The sequence below is a fragment of the Eptesicus fuscus genome, chromosome 10 (genome assembly GCF_027574615.1).
Source record: "Eptesicus fuscus isolate TK198812 chromosome 10, DD_ASM_mEF_20220401, whole genome shotgun sequence".
In the NCBI taxonomy this organism is placed as follows: Eukaryota; Metazoa; Chordata; class Mammalia; order Chiroptera; family Vespertilionidae; genus Eptesicus; species Eptesicus fuscus.
This window is the reverse complement of record NC_072482.1, coordinates 65290661-65307890: the sequence shown is the minus strand read 5'-3', so window position 1 is coordinate 65307890 and position 17230 is coordinate 65290661. Positions and strand designations below refer to the sequence as shown.

General features: G+C 37.2%; 1 protein-coding gene across 1 annotated transcript in view; it reads left to right on the top strand.

The window, feature by feature from the left end:
* The window catches only part of FRK (fyn related Src family tyrosine kinase), an 81099-nt gene extending 66869 nt beyond the window's left edge, over positions 1-14230 (top strand). The window contains exons 4-8 of the mRNA XM_008160520.3: positions 1252-1420; positions 5941-6099; positions 11650-11831; positions 13461-13626; positions 14019-14230. Of these exons, the coding sequence (XP_008158742.2) occupies positions 1252-1420; positions 5941-6099; positions 11650-11831; positions 13461-13626; positions 14019-14230 (888 nt within the window). The remainder of the gene's footprint in view (positions 1-1251; positions 1421-5940; positions 6100-11649; positions 11832-13460; positions 13627-14018) is intronic.
* The last annotated feature ends 3000 nt before the right edge of the window (positions 14231-17230 follow it).

Sequence of the window (17230 nt, the reverse complement as noted above, 5' to 3'; positions counted from 1 at the left end):
AAAGTGTCAGAATACAATTCCTACTTAGATCTGCATTCAAGAATATTAATATGAAATTACCAGATTCATTATCTGGATGAGTTGTCTGCATATAGATATCATTTAACTAATTGTTCTAGCAGTCTGATTGTTTGACCTCAGCTCTTTGGTGGGAGGAGATAACATTTATAGACTGTGTCTACATCCATCATTATTTAGTTGTTTGCTTGTTTTACCTAAATGCATTCAAAGTTACGCAGTGGTCATGTGCCGCGGTGGGGCAAGCCCTCAGCTTCTCCTCAGAGTCCAGGTCTCATGTACTATCAGTGGGATACCCAGCACCGTGGTTTATACCTGGATGATTGATGAAAGCATGGTGACACCTGGTCAGGATTTTATGGACAGTAGAAGCTGAAGAATTTGATATAGTATGTATAGGATATATTGAGTTAAATTCTGTCAAGTTAATATGCAATTTTGGTGCAAGTATGTATATCTTAGATAGTATAGGAATGACCTCAAAATAGTATGTAAGCTCATGCTAAGAAAAGCTTCCAAAGATATAGCTTATATACAAAACATACAAAGATATAGAATATCCAATACTCAAATACTCAAAATATAGCTTATATACAAAGATATAGCTTACAAAATACTCCATTTAACTAATATTGTTAAATCTAGAGGGGAAAAGGGTTTATGAAGATGGTAGATGGTAAACTAGACTATGGACTCTAGGAGTGCAGTGGCCTGGCCTTTTTGGTTACAGAATGGAACCTCGTTGAAAATATTTACTTATTAAATGGATAAGTAAATGGATGAATGAACAAATAAATGAATTTCAAAAAATATGAAAGTTTTAATTATGCAAACATATGTGATACATATAGTAAATGCTATAGGCCAAAGAGTTTGGGAAGTAATTGTGAATGAGGTGGAAGCTTCAGTTTGGTCTTAAAATTGGATTGGGAGGATTTAGTTAGGCAAACAGGCAGAGAGAAATCATGCCAGACCCATGTGAGGGATTGGGGGTGGGAGGGACAGATGGACAGCAGGTGCCTGAGTTAACAGGATATGGGGGGATATCAGCTTAAAGAAGTAATTATATAGATTCTGCCACAACTGCTTTTTATTTTAAAGCAATTAATATACAATTTATCATATTTTGTTTTTTGAAGTGGTCTTTTTAAAAAAGTACATGGACTATGATTTTCATTCAAAACATCGTTAAATCTTTTTTCTTACAAGTATTCTTATTATTCCATGACACAGATACAAGTGCCAACTCCTTTTGATTTATCATATAAAACTGTGGACCAGTGGGAGATAGACCGCAACTCTGTACAGCTTCTGAAGCGATTAGGATCCGGTCAGTTTGGCGAAGTGTGGGAAGGCCTCTGGAACAATACTACTCCAGTAGCAGTAAAAACGTTAAAACCAGGTACGAAAATGAGAGCGTCAGAGATTCAATGGCATATGTTGATTTTTGTAAGTTCAACTTGCCGCTGTCCATGTCCAAGAGGTCACAGGACATCAAGCAAGTGTTGTAATCACTCTCTGGCCCCGGTGACCGTAACCCGGGGCCAAGGCCTAGACTGTAAGAGCAAGAGGATGCTCCCTGGATCAGCTAAGTCTTAATATGTCCCCCGTGTAAGATTTCAATAGGCATCTTTTCTCTAGGGCTAGGCTCCAACCCTCCTGTGTTCCTCCTCCCATTTTCTCCTAGGTGTAGTTAAAAACACTCCTTTACTGAATATACTCCTAGGTGTAGTTAAAAACACTCCTTTACTGAATATACTTCAATCAGTGGAAATTTGGAGTTATTTCAGGGAATGATTATTTTCTTATACACTAATTGTGTATGGTCAAAAGACAAAATGGCCCATCTAAAGACCTTGTATTTGAACATGTAGGAACTATTTTTTCTTCTATCTTCTTTTTCCCTGCAGTGAAAATTGAAAGTATACTAAAATCAGTATTTATTCAGCCAGACATTATTTTATCTACTTTAAAGATGAGGTAGGAGAACTGAGAGAGACTAAATAACTTTCTTAAGACTTACTTGTCATACAATTATTGAGGAAATTTTAAAACTACTCCATGCCTTAGTTTTATCATTTGCAAAATAGAGTTAATAGAGTTAAGGCCAACCTAGCAGGGTTGCTCTGAAGATTAAATTAGGTCATTAGTGGAAATGCTTTACATAATGTCTGGTTTGACCAACAAACTATAAGAATAATAAAACTATAATAATAACAAAATCAGTAAAAGGCAGAGCTAGAATTTGAATTCACATCTACTCCTATTGCATCACACCCCAAGGAAGTGACATTCTATGAAAGTGAAATGTTGCTGTAGTAGCTGCATACCTACTTCTAATAACGGGAAAGAATAGTGACCAAAAGCTAGAATTGAATTCTCTGGGGGACCGCCATTATTTACCTAGTCCAGAATTCTCAGACGTCTAGCAAGCCACCAGGTGGCAGCACTTGAGCACCTGGGTGCTGCTGGCTAGCAGTCTTGTAAACACTATTGTTCCAAACTGACCAAGGACTGGATTTAAAAGTTTTGAGGTGAACATCTCAAATACTGCACAGACTGCTACACCATAAGATAATTTGCAGCTTCAGCATTAGATCATGTTATATTCCTTTTGCTGACATCAAACCAGGTTTTTGGTGTTTGCTGTGATCAAATGCAAGATCCACACAAAAATCAATGTGGAATAGGAAATGTAGGTAGCAGTGTTCTATCTGCTTCCAAGACCTGAGAAATTGTGCACTTCCCAGTAGATGCATGCATTCCTTTAGAAATTAACTATAGTTAAGAATAAAATTTTAAAAATTATTTTTGTTAGGATACAAGTCCATCTTAAGTTGTTTGCATTTAACCAAGTAATTAATAGGACTGTTAGGTGTTCATTTTGGCTTAGGAGCATTGTGAAAAAGTTACTGAGACAGTGAGTGTGCCATGAACTGAGTAAGTGTGAGACCCTCTGGTGTAACAGTTAAGAGCATAAAGTTTGGTGTAGGACACACCTGAGTCTTAACAGGGCTCTGCCCTCTATGACTTTGGATAATTTATTAAACTTTTGAACCTCCTCATCTGAAGTGGAAATTATGTCAGTTCTTACTTCATAGGATATTATAAGGACAAACTGAGTAAATTTACATCAAATGTGTGCAGTGAGTTCTTAATAAATGTTAGCTTCACTCAGCTGCAGACAGATGTCCACTGATGTACAAATTCGCCAGTGCAGGGGCCCAGCCTTGCCATTTACCCCTGCCAACAGAGAACAATGCAGAAGCACTTTTAAGTGGCCAAATGCCATGTGAGTACTCCAGGTGAGGAAGGGCGACCTGTTCCAGCACCTGAGATTTTTCACAGTCACTGTGTGTTGATGATTTTGAATCCTAATTTTGTTGGCAATTGACAGTAAACTTTAATGTCCACTCTAATGCTTTTCCAAAAAGAAGCAGCTAGCTATCCATCCTAACATTGCTCTCCAAGGAAGACCTTCTGGAGGTCAAAAAAGAACAAAAAAAATCAGGTTTCTTATATCAAAAAATGTGCCGCAATAGTTTTCTCTCCAACAGGAATAATTATTATTGATTTACAGTGTAATAGCAGCAAACAGCTTTGGTGATTGGTTAAATGTCTTCACTTCACTGGGGCCATTAATCAATCCCAGCAGCTATTTATTGCTTAGCAGACTACCATGCAATAAAGACGAGCCTGAAATCAACTCCCACAGTAGCTTTGACAGGCAGAAATTAATATTTAATGTTGCATTACAAGCGGAGTTGAGATCGGGTCTTTTTTGCTGTGCAGCTGGTCAGCTATAACCAGTGCAGCCAGCCCTCACCTGCAGAGGCTCCTGACATACAGTGCTTTCAGCTATTGTGGACAGTCTGATTTGGCACTGATTTGGGTGTCCTGTATTCCCTGAATCTGATGCCCACCCAAAGCATCAGCATAGAAATATATTGTATATCTAAGTTGTCTGAATGGTGATCATAATTTCTGCTACCACTGGAAACTCCATAAATCAGATTAATTTTGGGGGGGTGGGGAGTATCCCACTATATCCATATCTGATCATAGGCCAATCTAGTGGTAACAACCAAGAACAAAGTCCTTTATTATGGTTTGAGTGCCTCTTTCCTATTCGGCTTCATTTTGCCACTATGATTCAAGATTTTAATAGCATTTGATTATAGAGGGCAAGCAAATGGTGTGGATGAAATTGAGGAAACTCAGCAAAATGTGATGGAAAAGAGAATAGGCCATTTCCCCTATCTTTCTTCTTTAAGTCCTTACCCTTTCCCCTCCTCAGCCTGTGAACAAATACATACAGTTGATTTGGTTAGTTTACCCCAGTGTATGCTATTTCTAATCATACAAATAATGGTCAAGAGTCATTGAATACATATGTGTCAGGCATTTGTTATTATCCTGATAATCATTTTATGATGTCAGTGAGATTATTAGTCACATTTTACAGATGGAGAAACTGAAGTTCAGAGATGTTTGGTAACTTACGAGAGATCACACAGTGAGCCAGGATTTGTTCAGAACTGAGTTTAGTTGAGCCTGGATTCTGAACTTCGGGACTCTCAAAGGGCATATCAAAGGATAGACGACCTAAATGCTTTATGTGAAATGATCTGCAGGTCTCATGTAACTCTTCTTAACTTCACATTAGTAAACAGGTCAGAGTATTTATTACCTTAGAATGTCAGAGCTTATCTGCATGCCTCAGTTCAAATATCAGTTGTGAAATCTTCAGCATGAGACGATGATGAGTGGAACCGTCTCTTTGAGCATCAGTGGAAATATTTGCACTATCCATAGTGAATACTGAGGTGTGAAATTATAGTATTTATTCACTTACAGTAATCCCTCTGAAACATCACATCCCACAAGAAGTTAAATATTTAAAAATTACTGATGAAATGTAAACTCCAGGTATCCTCCTCCTCTCAGATTTTATTTGATGGTAACTACTTGGTACTTTGCATGGAGAGTCAGAGGTGAGCCATTTAAATGCAATTTAATTATAGATGAGTCTTCAGAATAGGCCCCAATACTGTATCCCTTGTCATATGATCAAGCTATTAAGACTCTAACTGTGGAAATATCAATATAGTAGAAAATGTTGAATATCAGTTTCAACCTAGACATAAATAACTGATGGAAAAAATGCTAAGTTTTGGGAGTGGCCTTTGAACATTTTCTACTTGGTCTATACCCGTGGTCGGCAAACTGCGGCTCGTGAGCCACATGCGGATCTTTGGCCCCTTGAGTGTGGCTCTTCCACAAAATACCATGGCCTGGGTGAGTAGTGGCATTAGAAGAAGTTTAAGTTTAAAAAATTTGGCTCTCAAAAGAAATTTCAATCATTGTACTGTTGATATTTGGCTCTGCTGACTAATGAGTTTGCCGACCACTGGCTCTATACCATGTGTTCCTACAGAAATAAAGACATAAATATAGCCAAATGCCATTGTTTTAGAATTGCTATCCACCTGTTCCTATAATGGGTACCAAGGACAGGAAAGCTATCTGTCTTCCCTGGATCCTGGGCCAAAAATATTCAGTGTTCTCCAGTATTCATGTTCACAGAATGTCTTCTCTTTGTGTTCTGAAGATGCCTGCCTTGTTTTATCAATTAGACTGTCAGTCTCTCCTTTTTTCTTTATTTTTCACATGGACCTGAATCAACCTTTCTTCAGCTACAGGTCATAACACATAAACTGCACACCCTGATGCACCAATACATCCAGTATTAGGTTGCTCTGGTTGAACTGATTCTCTTCTTTGATAAATCTGAAGATTTGTGACACCAATGCTCCTACTTTACTGAGAGGCAGAAAGTAATCTTGGTGATTCCTACCAGGCTGCTGTGAGGATAGGGAAGCTTCAATAACTTAAAGTGATTTCCCCCTCTTCTTGTTTCAGGTTCAATGGATCCAAATGACTTCCTGAGGGAGGCTCAGATAATGAAGAACCTAAGACATCCAAAGCTTATCCAGCTTTATGCTGTTTGCACTTTAGAAGATCCAATTTATATTATTACAGAGTTGATGAGACATGGAAGTCTGCTAGAATATCTCCAAAGTAAGCTAAAGACTTAATAAAAGGAAAAAAAGAGCATGATTTAGTTTAGCAAGTCCTATAAATGTCAATTTAGCAAGCTTTCTATAACCCAAAGGATATTTACTATGTGTATATTGGTGAGAATGAATGTCTTCACATTGAATTGCTCAACTATTCTTTAATAGGATACATACTGTGTACTCAAAGGAAGGAAAATATTTATGTAGTGGGAGAACAAAGTGTTCACAATAGACACATCGAAGTACTTAAATGTAATGTGGAAAATTGAAGAATAGATGTTTTGCATGATGCTTTGTTTCCTATAATAACTAATTGAACATTATCAGTCACGGACCAAGATTTTCTATGGCTCAGAATTAGGGGATATAAAATATTTTCGGAGAAAGAGAGGAAGTAGCCTCATTTTTTTCTTTGCCAGTGTTTGACTAAGTTGTAGTTGTTGGTGTTTAAAATACTTTCACTGTTAGGCAATATTATAATTTTTGTACTAAAAAGCAGAAATATGCTATTGCTTTATTTTTACATCTGCTTCCTATAGTCAGAGAAGACTTAGGGGCATTGTAAAACTTGGATGTTTATTAATGAAAAATTTCATAAGCATCAATATAGTAAGCCTTAAAATGAGATGTTCAAAGTAGTTGAGATCAAGAACTGAGAGAATACAGTTGACTCTTGAACAACATGTGGTTATGATGCTGACCCCCACACAATTAAAAATCTGTGTATAACTTCTGACCCCCTCAAAGTTAATTATTACAATTGTCCCTCAGTAGCCATAGGAGCTTGGTTTTAGGACCCCATGCAGACATCAGAATTCATGGATGCTCAAGTCCCCCACATAAAATGGCATAGATCAATGCATCCAGTCGATCCTCTGCATCTATACAGCTAGATTATGTTGGGGCTATTCTGAATTTAATACAGATCAAAAACAGTACAGCTATTTACTGGGAAAACACACACCAACAAAAACCCAGGGACCTGTGCAGTTCAAATCCATGTTGTTCAAGGGTCGACTGTAATTCATACTTAAAGTAGAGATTTTTCTATGCTTCTTGAAATATCATAGTGGGATTGATATAATGTATAAAAAGTAAAGGGAGATGAGAATAATATAATGATGATATCAGAAAGATACAAGTATTCTTGTGAAGCTGGTAATATTAAATTGCAAAACTAGATTAGAAGGACCAAGAACATAAGGCCTGTTAAATGCCATTTACAAGCAAAAACATGCTAGCTCCCTTGCATAAATATATAAAGTTTAACAGCATCAGAATATGTTGTGCACTATGGAAAGACTAATTTTAACCAATGAACCTTTGTCCTTATTCCCAGACAAACGTACAGGAGCCATTTTGATTCATCGTTAACAAAAATGCTTTGTCAAGGTCACTTATAACATTCACAGTGCTAAATCTAACAGTCAATTTCTAATCCTCAGACTAATTATCAGTACTTTATTTGATGGATACTGTCTCCTTCTGGAAGCACTTCCTTCAGGACACTTCACTCGATGGCTTTTCCTCCTATGCTTCTTGCTAGTTCTTCTCAATTTATATGATCTCTCTCATGTCTTAGACCTCTCAAAATCTTAGAACGTTTCACAACTCTTTTGCCATAATCCCTTGCTACTCTCAGCCAGTTACATTATTTGTTAACATTTATGTATAAGCAATTCCCCAATATATCTCTCTCCATTACTTCAGAATCATATATCCAACTGCCTTCTTAACTTCTCTACTTAAATGCGGTGTCAGTCTGAATAATGTAGGTATGATGAAGTAAGGAGCACCCTTCAAGTCCCAGCGACTTAACAAGTGTTTATTCTGCCTATGATCCATGTACAAAATAGATTGACTGGTGCCTCAGCTCTTTTGATCACTTTGCCAGGGCAGGGGATAGGACTAATCTCATTCTGCCTCTTAAAGTTTCTGACCCTGAGTGACAGAGGTGACTTTTCGTGTCCTCTTCATTTGGCCTAATCAAGTCAAATAGAGTAGGGGAGTCTGATTCTCTAAAGTGTTTGACTGGATACAAAAATAAATGCATGTGAACAGCCCTACTACCTATGTCTATTAAACATTTTTAAACATGTCCCAAACTGATCTTCTTGTATTATTCCCAGTAATCTGCTACTCTTGTGGTTTTTTCTTTATTTGACAATGTCAACAATTGGGCCTAATATCTTGGACTCATTTCTTGTTCTCACATCCCATGTCTAACCAACCAGCAAATTCTATTGTCTTGCTTTCTAAATCTATCCAGAATATTACTACTACTCAATACTCCAACTCTGGTCCAAGTCGGCATCAGCTCTCTCCTGGGTTTTGCAGTAGCTTCCTCACTGGACTCCCTCTTTTGGTTCTTGAACCCTTCATTCTCTTCTCAATATAATAGCTGGAGAAATCCTTTTAAAATGTAAATCAGAACATACTCCTCCTCAGCTCAAAATTTTCAGTGACTCCTATTGGTTCTACTCTCTAACCCATAAAGTACTGAGTAACCTGGTTCTCCATAACCTCTCTGCCCACATCTCCCACAACTTGCCCTTTGTTCACTCTGTGTCAGCTCCACTGCCCTTCTCTGCTAATCTTCCAATCTTCCAGATGTGCTTTCTTTCAGGCGCTTCTCATTTGCTGTACTTTTAGATCTGAAATTGTTTCCCATTACCTATCCACATAGTTCACTTCCTTACTTCCTGAAAATCTTCCTGAAAGATCTTCAGATATCCACATTATGGTGAGTCCTTCACTAATCACCCTGTAAATTCTAAAATTTAATCTCCCTCTATTGACTCCTTTTATTCCGCTTTCCCGCTTTTTTTCTTTCTTTTAGCTGTTAACTATACTGCATAGCATTTATGTAGCTTATTTTTAGTATCTTCTAAAGTACAACTTCATGGGAGCAGAGACTTTTCTTTGTTTTAGTGCTAGAACAGTGTCTGCATATAAATGGTGTGCACTAATTATGTACAGACTGCCTGAATGGATAAATTAACGGATAGATTATGTTGGGGCTATTCTGAACCTAATAAGATTGACGTGGGGTCAAGCTTGTTTTGAGGCTCTTAGTATCAGCTTGAAAATACCCACTTATTACCCTGCAGACTCCCTTGGCATTGAGAATTTCTATGGCTTGTTAATGTGTTTTACTTGGGGCTAAGCATGAACCCTGTAATCATCTGGGTTGGGACATGAGGTCAAGTTTACCAAGGCTTCAATTCACCAGGGTAGTTAACAGCAAGGAGGAGTAGTGAAGATATGCTTATTATAGACAATCCCTTCCCAATCAAGAGGACTTAAATTCAACAAGTGATCTTATAATGAATTTTCTTCTCTTAAATAGCCTATAATGATAAATATTAAGATGGGATACTCTTGAGCGAAGGAACATAATTGAAAATATTTTCCTGCTACAAATGTAAATTGTCACATGTCTGTGAACATTTATATCAGTTTTGACATCTGGCCATTTTATTTGAAGTGTGTTCTGAGGTTGAGTTAGGCAGTTCCTAGGCCACTACACTTTTTCAGGGTAGGAAATTTGTTATTACTCAATTTTCTTTTCTATTGTGCCTGTCAGTGAAAACCTTTTTATGTCCACTGTAATAGGATTAGATGTTGTATTTGATGGTTGAAATAACATACGCATTTTTCTGTAGAACCATCTTTATAATCCCTAAGCTTGGCTGAATATTTTTTGCAATAAATTTCTCCAAAATGGGAGAGGCTTGTCAAAAGACTTCAGCATTGAGGATAATTGATGCAGGTATTTCTTCCTGAAATTTTGAAGAGGATAAATATCTGCATTATTTCCTAGTTTAGTTTGGCTTGTTTTCTTTCCAATAAATACTTATAGATCTGACATATGTTAGGATATTTTCTTTAAAAAAAATAAATCAAATCTTAGCACGTTGCTCATCATTTCATTGACAGTTCATTTAAGTATACTGAAGGAGACCGGAATGTTTTCACTGGGATATCCTTTAACTGAATACAACTATATAGCTTGTTGCTGTTTGTGTGAATGCAAGTTTCTCTGGAGTCCCTGACTTTAGGGTGCTCAGGAGGGAGGTCACCATGTCCTCAGCTCCCATCCAGCCCTCAACCCCTTATACTCCATCTCCAGTGAAACAGCTTTTCCTGCCAAAAAGGCACCAATGACTCCCCTAGTTACTGTATTAGCAAAGGATGTTTAGTTCCTATCTTGCTGGACTTATTTGTAGAATTTGACAATGGTGATGACTCTTTTTCACACCCTAAATTTTGCTGTTTCTCATGTTGCTTTCTAGCAATTTGGTCCACTTTTAATGTTTAACTCCCACTCATAAACTGTGACTGTTAAATTGTTATCTCCTGCTCTCCCCAGAACTCTAAACTGATATGCTTGTTTTCTTTTAGGCGTTTCAATCTGGATAATCCATCTCTAGCTTAACAAATGCTAAACTCTTTCATTCTGATTAGGCAGAAGCAATGATGATGAGAATAGGTGGGGTTTACTGAGTTCTTTCTAGGTGCCAGGCATGGTTTTAAGTGCTTTACATGTACTAACTCGATGAGGCATAGGAGTGTGAAGCAGCTTACTCCAAATTCTGACTCTGGCTTCACACCAGTCTTTTTAACCCCTGCACTATAATTGCCTCTTAAGTCAGAAGTTGTGCCTAAGACACTGGACCATGAATCCCACACATTTTTCACAATATTTGGCTTATTCAGTCAGGGATAATGATGGTTTCGATTTACATGACAGTTTGTAAATTATTCAGAAAGCTGGACACATCTACTAAGAGTGTGGCAGCTAAATACTATTCAGGGATGGCTGGTTCCTTTTCACAAGGTCATCACAAAATAACACTAACTTCTCTATTAGTGATCAAATGGACCCTACTACTATTTAGTGGTATTGACCTTGAGCAGTAGGAGAAACTAGGTCTATTAAAGGGATGCCCAATGACATGCTAAAAAAGAGAAATTAAAAAATGTATCAAACGGAATGGAGTGCAGGTGTAATGTACACATTTTATAACTACTGGTAGACCGTTCATTTCTGTTAGTGAGCTAGTTCTTGAGTACAGTGTGACAGAAGAATGAGAGCTTTTCATCAGCCTAGCCATTCAAATTAGCATCGTTTTACAGGTTCAAAGACTAAAACAAACTATGCAATGTTTGAAAGACATCCTGAGGTGACCAAGTAACAATTTCCATGAAGAGATGAGACAGTGATGTGAGGTATGGAAAATGGCAAAACTTGGACTCTTTCGGATATTTATAGCTGCTTGGATCATGTGACACTATTGTTTCTTTCTCTGTCTAACACTCATTCAGGGAAGAGCAGACTGCAGCCTTGGATTGTGTTTGGATTCTGAAATTATTGCCTTATTAACCCATTACAGGAAATAAAAACTTTTATGTGGTTATATATATTTTTGCTCAACAGATCAGTGCTATGGTACTTAATCCCATGGAGAGCTCATTTCATCAAGATTCTCAGAATTCACTTCAATAATTTAAATGTTTCCCAAAGTAAACCTTTTCTCTTATTGCCTAGATGATGGTGGATCAAAAATCAATCTGACTCAACAGGTCGACATGGCAGCACAAGTTGCCTCTGGAATGGCCTATCTGGAGTCTCAGAACTACATCCATAGAGACCTGGCTGCCAGAAATGTCCTTGTGGGTGAACATAATATCTACAAAGTGGCAGATTTTGGACTTGCAAGAGTTTTTAAGGTGAATTTGCTTTTGTTTTAATTAGTTTTTTTTTTGTAATGGGTCAAAATCCTAACAGACCAGTAGACTAATAGATATACTGTTATTCTTTTTTAAAAAAAATCCTCACCTGAGGAGTGAGGATATTTTTTCCATTGATTTTTAGAGAGAGTGGAAGGGAGGTGGTGGTGGGGGGTGGGGGGAGAGAAGAGAGAGAGAGAGAGAGAGAGAGAGAGAGAGAGAGAGAGAGACATTGATTGGTTGGTTCCTGCTTATGCTGAATCTGGGTCAGGGATTGAACCTGCAACTGAGGACTGGAACTCGACCATTTGTCCCTTTGGTCTGTGGGCCAATGCTCTAACCACTGAGCAACCAGCCAGGGATGTTATTCTTTAAGACAATGTTTCTCCAAGTTTTTCTGTGGTCCATAGAACACTTTAATAGCGTAGGGCCTTACAGACAAACTACTTCCTGTTTCCAATTCTTCACCAAGGAGAAAGAAATAGAGGAAATAATGATTAACCAGATGGGAGAGGATATAATTAAGTTTGTAGTTGAATTAATGATCTATTTTTCAGTACCAGTAGCCTTTGTTTGTCTGCCTCTATTTCCCTTATTAAGAGCAGCACACTTGGTACAGTTACCTGACCCACTTTTTCTCACTTGAAGCCAGAGTAATATTCATGCTGCCAGCAATCATGGGCTTTTTAATTCCTGGTCCAAAAGATTGATCCAGTGGTCGGCAAACTGCGGCTCGCGAGCCACATGCGGCTTGCGAGCCATGGTTTGCCTCTCTGTTGACTAATGAGTTTGCTGACCACTGATAATAGACTATATACTATTAGGTGTTTTTCGCCTTCTTTTTTTAATAATGTTTTTTATTGATTTCAGACAGGAAGGGCGAGGGAGAGAGAGGTAGAAACATCAACGATGAGAGAGATCAGCTGCCTCTTGCATGCCCCCCACTGGGGATTGAGCCCGCAATCCGGGCATGTGCCTCGACTGGGAATCGAACCATGACCTACTGGTTCATAGATCGATGCTCAACCATTGAACTATGCCAGCCAGGTTAGGTGTTTTTCTCTAAATTTAACTTTTGATTTCTACATTGTACCCTAAAATTATGGGTGTAGGGCATGAAACATAATAAATGATTCTCTTTTGATCTTCATGAATTCATCATTTCTCTTTGTAAATTAATTAGAACCCCAGTGAGTTGATATATTAATTTAATTCATTTGGATTCTACTTTTCAATGTTAGAATGTGGTTACATGGTAATTATAAAAGTCAATTGCTCTTTAATGCCAGCAGTAAATAATAAACAGACAGCCTTTGCTTTAATTTAAAAAAAAGGATTTGCTAAAGACAAGATGTAAAGCCAGTATTATCACACACAAATTCTCCCATATGCAGTAGAATGCTTTCAGTGCTATTTTTAGCACACAGTAGGCTTTCAAGTAATATTTTATTAATAACTTCTCACAGATTTTTTTTTAGACTTGGATCTCAGCTTTGGAATTTGCTACTATGCTCATTTTGAATCTTTAACCTCTAAATTTTAATGTGAATCAGGTCATAGATGAATGAGGGTGGCAAAAAATATATATACATCACTTTAACTTAGCTTGATTTCTTAATGTGTTAACAGGTAGGTAATGAAGACATTTATGAAGCTAAACACGATATAAAGCTGCCAGTGAAGTGGACTGCACCTGAAGCCATTCGTGCTAATAAGTTCAGCATTAAGTCTGATGTGTGGTCATTTGGAATCCTTCTTTTTGAAATCATTACTTATGGCCAAGTACCTTATAGTGGTGAGTAATTCATTCTGAAGTAAGCCTTTCTGCTGCAGGTCACTTACTTAGTTGCGACTTTAACAGCTTCACCCAGACTTAGAGGGCAGAGTGGTGAGGATGACCATACCACCTGTCTTTGGGAGCATAAGAGGTAAAATGTGATGATGATGATTTGCATTTATGAGGTGGTTTATTGCCTCCTTCTCCTTTGCTCTTGAATTGCAGTCTTATAGACATTACTTGCCACAGGAATTAGTTTAACCTCTGCAGTCTGGGAAGGGGATGGTAGACCTCATATCTTCGCAGCCAAGGAAATCAATTTGCTTTGTAACCTAGACAGTACAAGTGTCCATGAATTTAATAATCTTATCTTTAACTTGTTGTTGTTGATTTTATTATATATTTTTTAGGAATGGCAGGTGCTCAGGTAATCCAGATGTTGCTTCAAGACTATCGACTCCCTCAACCACCTAACTGTCCACTGCCATTCTACAACATCATGTTGGAGTGCTGGAATGCAGAGCCTAAGGAACGGCCAAAATTTGAGGAACTGTATTGGAAACTTGAGGACTATTTTGAAACAGACTATTCATATGCAGATGCAAATGGCATTGTAAGATGAACAGTAAAGAAGAAAATCAAATAATGAAGTAGAAATGAAGTTCAATAATCAGTCCAGAAATACAACCTTATTAACCAGCTGCAAAATGAGTTTATCCTCACATACTCAAGTGAAAGGTCAATTCGGCCATGTATTATAAAAAAAATTACTTTCACATTTTATTGACTGGACAACACTACAGGACAGTCTAAGATGGCATATCATTTTCTCACTGCCTGGAAAAAATCAAACACACTAAACAAAGTTATTCTTCTTTTTAAAAGATACTTACATTTCTGTTGTTTGAAAAGTCGATCAACAGGATCAACAAATGATAGTCAATTTTTACTCAGTGACTGTAGTAGCATTTTCCTGTTTACTGATTAAAAGTGGTTATTCATTACTTGTCAGATTGCTGAATCCCATCAGACTGTTATTATGAAGGAATTTGATTGCTTTGCTGCACAGCAGGACCCGTGCTTTGAGATATTTTTTTCTCTTTTTAAATATCCTGCAACTACAATGATGGTAAAGCCATGTTAAATGACTTGATTGTACTTGGAGTAATTGCCCATATTTTTTCCTGTGCATAAAAAATGAAGCAGCTGTTGAGAAAAAGAATTAAAATTTATCTCATTTTGTAGAAGGAAATGATGGAATTTTCTATACCTCAATATGTGTCATCTGAGAATCATCTACATTAGTTTTAATCTCTTAATGTTAAGAATCAGATTGCAAAGCTGATGAGTTATTATCTGTGGAAATATGCAAGAAACATCTAATAGCCTGAATATCTGAGAAGTAGGTATCAAAATAGTTTAGGAAAACAAGAGGAGAGTGGTAGGATTGCCATGGCCTACAATTTCTGAAGAATTAAAAAAAAAACAAAAAACTTACCTTTGGCCTATAGACCAGAGTTTAAAATTGACTACAAAACAGGTCAAGCTCTGTTTCAGATCTTGATGCTAGGAATAATGTCAGACCTTGGTTATGGAACTACATTTTTTGTCTGGTAAGACAGGGGTTTTTTAGTCATCTTATATGTGCATTAACTTTGGTAAGAATATTACTATCTTCTTAAGCAATGGGTGTATCAAATTTTGTGCCTCATTAGGTGGTTTGGGACAGTTCTCAAAGGTAGTTGCAAAATCAAATGCATATTCAAAGATTTTTCTGATGGAAATATATATGAACAAAACAAGCCAGGAGAAAACAGAAGTATATTCTGTCACTTTTTTTTTAAAGGGGAAGAAGAACATATCAAACAGTTACAGAAACCCGAATTCAAAGTGGATTAAACCATCAGTAAACTTGTAAATTTTCTAACTGGAACAGAGGAGGTAGGGACAACTCTAGGCAGAATGCCATTAGCTGCAGTTCAATGATCTTAGCTAAAATCCAAGTCCTTTCTCACTCTTCCCTCTGCCTCCAGCACTGTCCGAATTCTCACGGTCACTGGTGGCTGCCAGTAGCCGCTGAAGCTCCCTGTTCTCTTCTCATTGAGTAAGAGAAAATGGGGTACTTCGGTCTCTGCATTTTCATCTTGCATAAGAATCATTCTTTTTCTGTCCAGACAAATTGGGGTCCTATGCCCAGCCCTGGACCAATGATAGTCTTAATGTAAATGTTAAGTGCCAGTTGTCTTTGAACACGTTTTTTAACTGAAGTTGGAAATGTGGTCATTTTCCTGGAGACAACTTGGGAGGTTAGCTTATCTGAATAAAATTAGAAAGTATTAGATGCTGGATATCATTAATTAAAGAGAAAATTCCCTGAGAATTTTATGTAGCTGTTCTATATATATATAGTAAGTAGGTGTGTGTACATTCACTCAGATTTTTCAGAAACTAAAGTGGGTCATGTGGAGCTAACAGTTATAGATCCCCTTTATGCTCTTATGAACAGAAAATATTTGTAAAATAAGATAACCACTGATATTTTTAATCAGTTGACTATGTATAGGACAAGTTCAATTATTCAAAGTCATCCTGACTAATTGTGAAAAATCAAATACTATATAACTTATCTTTTTGTAGCAGCTAATAATAAGAATACTTTTTTTTTAGTAAGATTTGATTTTTTAAACGTATAAAGATGATCCTTTCTTGTTTTAATACCACCTGAAAACCATTTAACTTTCTATGTTTGATTCTTGGAGATGTTTATGTTCACGCCTCTGTCCAAGCAATCTATTATTCTTGTTTTTACCTGATTGATTGTGGAGAAAAATAGTGGATTCCATTATGAGAAGCAGTAATAGATTCTTTTAAAAGATTTTTTTTAAAAAAACAGACATAAATTTCTTTTTCTGTATAGAATAAAAGGATCAGGAAAAGATAAGTTGAATTTTCCTACAATGAAGCCAGCTCTTGTTAAATTTATCACCCATAAATTGTAGCAAAGCACTTTCTATGTGATGTTTTATTTATGTGATTCAGTTACTTGGAGCTGGTGGTGAGGGATGTGAGTACATAATTTCAATAAGGTATTTCAAATATCTTTTGACAAAAACCTAAGAATTTTTGCAATAGGAAAAATTCCAAATTCCATTAAGCCTCTTTTAAGAAGGTAAGGAAGGAAATAGATTTACCTTACCTAAGGTCAAAAGAGGCACAGAGTGGACTCCTAATAGTTGTGGAACCTTAATATTGTGTCATTAAAAAACAAAGGTAAAGTCAAAGTGACCAGCAATCTCCAAACTGGGTTGAAGAATGGGGATACTTGAAGGACACCAAAGAACACACCAAGGAGGAAATATCGGGCTTGGCCCATTCACAATGTCTACCTACAACATGTGTCTGCATGGTGATCGCATGGTCTGACTGAGCCATAAGGGACCCATACTCTTTTGATTCTCTGATGGCCCAAAGGGAACCATTGCCATTGGAAAGATGCCATTCTATCACCCAGCTGGAGCTTCCTGGAAGAAGCAGGGCCCAGATGGTGATCCATGGCTTTGCCAAGCATATGCTCTACCTGTAGTAATGTTTTTCTATGGTCTAGTTGAACATATGGTTTCTA